The 3228-nt window shown below is 40.8% G+C and overlaps 1 protein-coding gene across 1 annotated transcript in view; it reads left to right on the top strand.

Moving 5' to 3' along the window:
- Positions 1–2834: 2834 nt before the first annotated feature.
- ephb6 (eph receptor B6) overlaps positions 2835–3228 on the top strand; it is a gene marked incomplete in the record, with an annotated part of 65650 nt that continues 65256 nt past the window's right edge. The window contains 1 exon segment of the mRNA XM_014012632.1: positions 2835–2913. Coding sequence (XP_013868086.1) covers positions 2856–2913 — 58 coding nt within the window.

Here is a 3228-nt window from a genome sequence, read left to right as displayed (position 1 = left end):
GCATTTTGTCAAAACAAGTTTGTTGTGGTTAACTATTAACCTAACTTTGCTTTGCTAAGCCTGACCCAAAGAGAATTATCTCTGCATCATGATGGCTCCATTAGCTTTTTATCGTGGTAAAATCACTTCAGTGAGTGGAGCGAACCATCATCTTGTTACACAACTTCAATAACCACAAAGAAATGTCGAATGATGACAATTTCTGACATCATCAATGAATTTATGCATAGCTTAGTTTTTCTTTTTTTACCTCATGCCATTAATATAATTCAATAAAATATGTGTATGTTGGGGATACAGTGGTGCAGAAGTTAAAGAGGTGAGCCTTTGGGTTGCTGATTCAAATCCCCTGTTCGTCACATTAAAAAATGTGGGTGGGAAGACTCACTCTGGACCCTGAACCCCACATCTGCTCCCCCAGACTGCCACACATGTTGACTGTGGTATCTCGGTGGTCTGTGGTCATTGGGTGTAAAAAAAGTTGTCAAATCATCACATGGCGACCCCTATGGGAGCAGCTGAAAATAAAAATGGTACATAAAGATTATTATTAAAACTTACTGAGCTGCCAATACAGGTCATATAATATTTAGGAATAAAAGAAATTGAGACAAATTATTTTGCTTTATTACAGGACAAGTGAAGAATGACAGAATTTTGTCTAAAACCAGCACATCTCTGACTGACAGTCTGTTAGTTTAACCTCCGACCTGTAATTACTGACCAAAGTGCCTCTCCTGGGGTTGTTACAAGTAAAACAAGGAAAGCATATGAAAGAGGATTAGGGCTACGATAAAAATAAGAAAATTTTTTTGATGTTTTCTCAGAATTCTGAGATAAAATTCTGAAAAAAAAAAAAACAAACATCAGAATTATGGAAAAATTAGTTTGTTTTTTACACCATGATCCCGATTCTTTTCTGTGAGAGTTAAACACAGTTTAGAGAAAAAGGAAAAGATGAGCAAAAAGGTATAATTTAATTGTTTTGTTTTAGTCTTTTATTTATCTATTTTTCTAAATGTGTACCTCTATAGTTTTATTCACGTCTGTAATAAACACATTTCTTTATGTTTTTTGGGTTCAGTCCTTTTTTTTCTTTTGGCATACTCATGATTCCACAGAAAATAAAATAAAAATGAATGAATAAAAGTTTCGATTCTGACTTTCCTTTTATTGTTTCTCTTCAGAACCTCAATGCCCCTTGGAGCACTTGGATAAAGAAAGACCCCACACCCACCCACCCACCCACACATACACAGCTGGCTGGGAATGGGGTCATCTAACTGTGTCAAACCATCGCACCACATCTTCCTGTAAGAGGCCTCAGCGGTCTGACTGATCACTGTGAATTGGAGCATGAAGGCCCGACAACATTCTGCAGTTCTGCAGGCCCACCAGCAAGGGGAGCTCACAATCCAGGAGGGTGCTTTTACCTTTGTACCGTCTGGCTGAGCATGGGCTCTCCCTGAGAGGTGGGGATAAATGAGGGGTTTGTTCCAGGAAGAGAAGGAAACCACATGAAGGATGGAGAGCATCCAAAACAGTGTTGAAATTATATTTATTTTCTGTAAAAGTAGAGGTGAGATCAAGACAAACAGGAAAAAGAAGTTAGGCTCTCTGACACGCCACAGCTTGAAAACTGCAGAAAGAGTCCAGACACGTGAGGCAGGGCAACACCGGGGTGGACGTTAAACATGTCTCAGCAGATGTTTTTACAGACCAGACCAACCCGTACTCATTACTTCCAACACATTCTTTCTGTCACTCATTCTTACGTTCGCTCTGTTCCCTAAAGTGAAGGCAAATGTTGTGAAGCAGGTTTCTGTTGGAAAGGTTATTAACGGTTAGTATCTTACCTGTCGAGGATAGCTCTTTGAACAACCTCAGTTTGAAGAATCGGGGTTTAATTCTGTCCCGTCCTGGTCCTTGAGGGGCCTCTACCCTGCATGCAGTCTTCTAGAGCATCAGAATACTTGAGTACAAGTATTTTGCCATAAAATTATTTTGGTAAGAGTACATATCTGATATAATATGTGCATAAGTATCAAAAGTATTGAGTAGAAGTGAGTGGAATTTCCAAAATGACATTTATTGGGAAGTGATCTACTCAAAAAGCATTTTTCTATGGGCCATAATGATTATAATGTTGTATTAAAATGTTAGTGTTGAATAATCTGGGATGTACCTGTTTCAGCTGCATGTACAGTACCTATGGCATGCTCATCTTCTACATACGTCTGTTAAACCAGAATGAATTAGGAGTAACATTTCTTACATTTTTTTAAAATGTAAAGAGTAGAAAGTTCAGATAATTGTGTGAAAATGTAATAATAAAAAAATGTCAGCTTAGTAATAATTACTCAAGTAAGATAACAAAAAAACACAATTTGTTATTTTACAACTTTGCCTGTGTGTTTTAGCAGGTCTTCAGGTTCTGCAGAAGCCTGTCAATCAATCATTCATTCAGATCAGCTGTGTGTGTTAGCTTGTCTCCAGGCTGAGGTTGTTCAGAAAGCTAACAGATCAGATAAGATTGATTACAAACATCCCAAAGAACACTTTGAAAATATCTGAACTATCACTTTAATCTCCCCTCGTCTCTGTCTCTGTTCAGCTCCCTCCTTTAGGCCGTCTACATCGAACGAGCCGCTCTGCAAATATTTCTCCTCCCTCCCTTCCATCCTCAGTCTCCTCCTCGCCTCCTCTCCTCCCGTCACCACCTCCTCCTGCTCTGTCACACGCTCACACTCCATCTCCCCCTCCCTCCCTCCCTCCCTCCCTCCCACCCGTCTCTGGTTTTCCTGCTCCTCTCCTCCCTTCCCTCCTCTGTCTGTCAGTGTCACCCTGTAGTGGAGATGTGGAGCGTCTTTCTGTCCCTCTGCCTGTTCTTCCAGCCTCATGCAGCTGAGGAAGGTAAGAGCCGAACTTCTGATTAGAGGGTTGAACCTGGAAACTTCATGCCTCTGCGTGTGTGTGTGCGTGTGTGTGTGCGTGTGTTTATGAGCTCTCACCTAGAGGAAATGATTGCTCTCTATTATCAAGACTTCTTGGATTTATTTGGACTTTGATGATGTGTGAAACTAAATGGCACCAAACACTGCAGCCAGCGCAGCGTTCAACCTGCAGCTCTGAACCCCCTGAATAATTAGCACCTTGCTCACACAAACCCTGTGTGTGTGTGTGTGTGTGTGTGTGTGTGTGTGTGTGTGTGTGTGTGTGTGTGTGTGT

This window comes from Austrofundulus limnaeus, unplaced genomic scaffold, assembly GCF_001266775.1.
Source record: "Austrofundulus limnaeus strain Quisiro unplaced genomic scaffold, Austrofundulus_limnaeus-1.0 Scaffold93, whole genome shotgun sequence".
Lineage (NCBI taxonomy): Eukaryota > Metazoa > Chordata > Actinopteri > Cyprinodontiformes > Rivulidae > Austrofundulus > Austrofundulus limnaeus.
The sequence above is the reverse complement of the archived record's forward strand: the minus strand, read 5'-3'. Positions and strand labels throughout refer to the sequence as shown.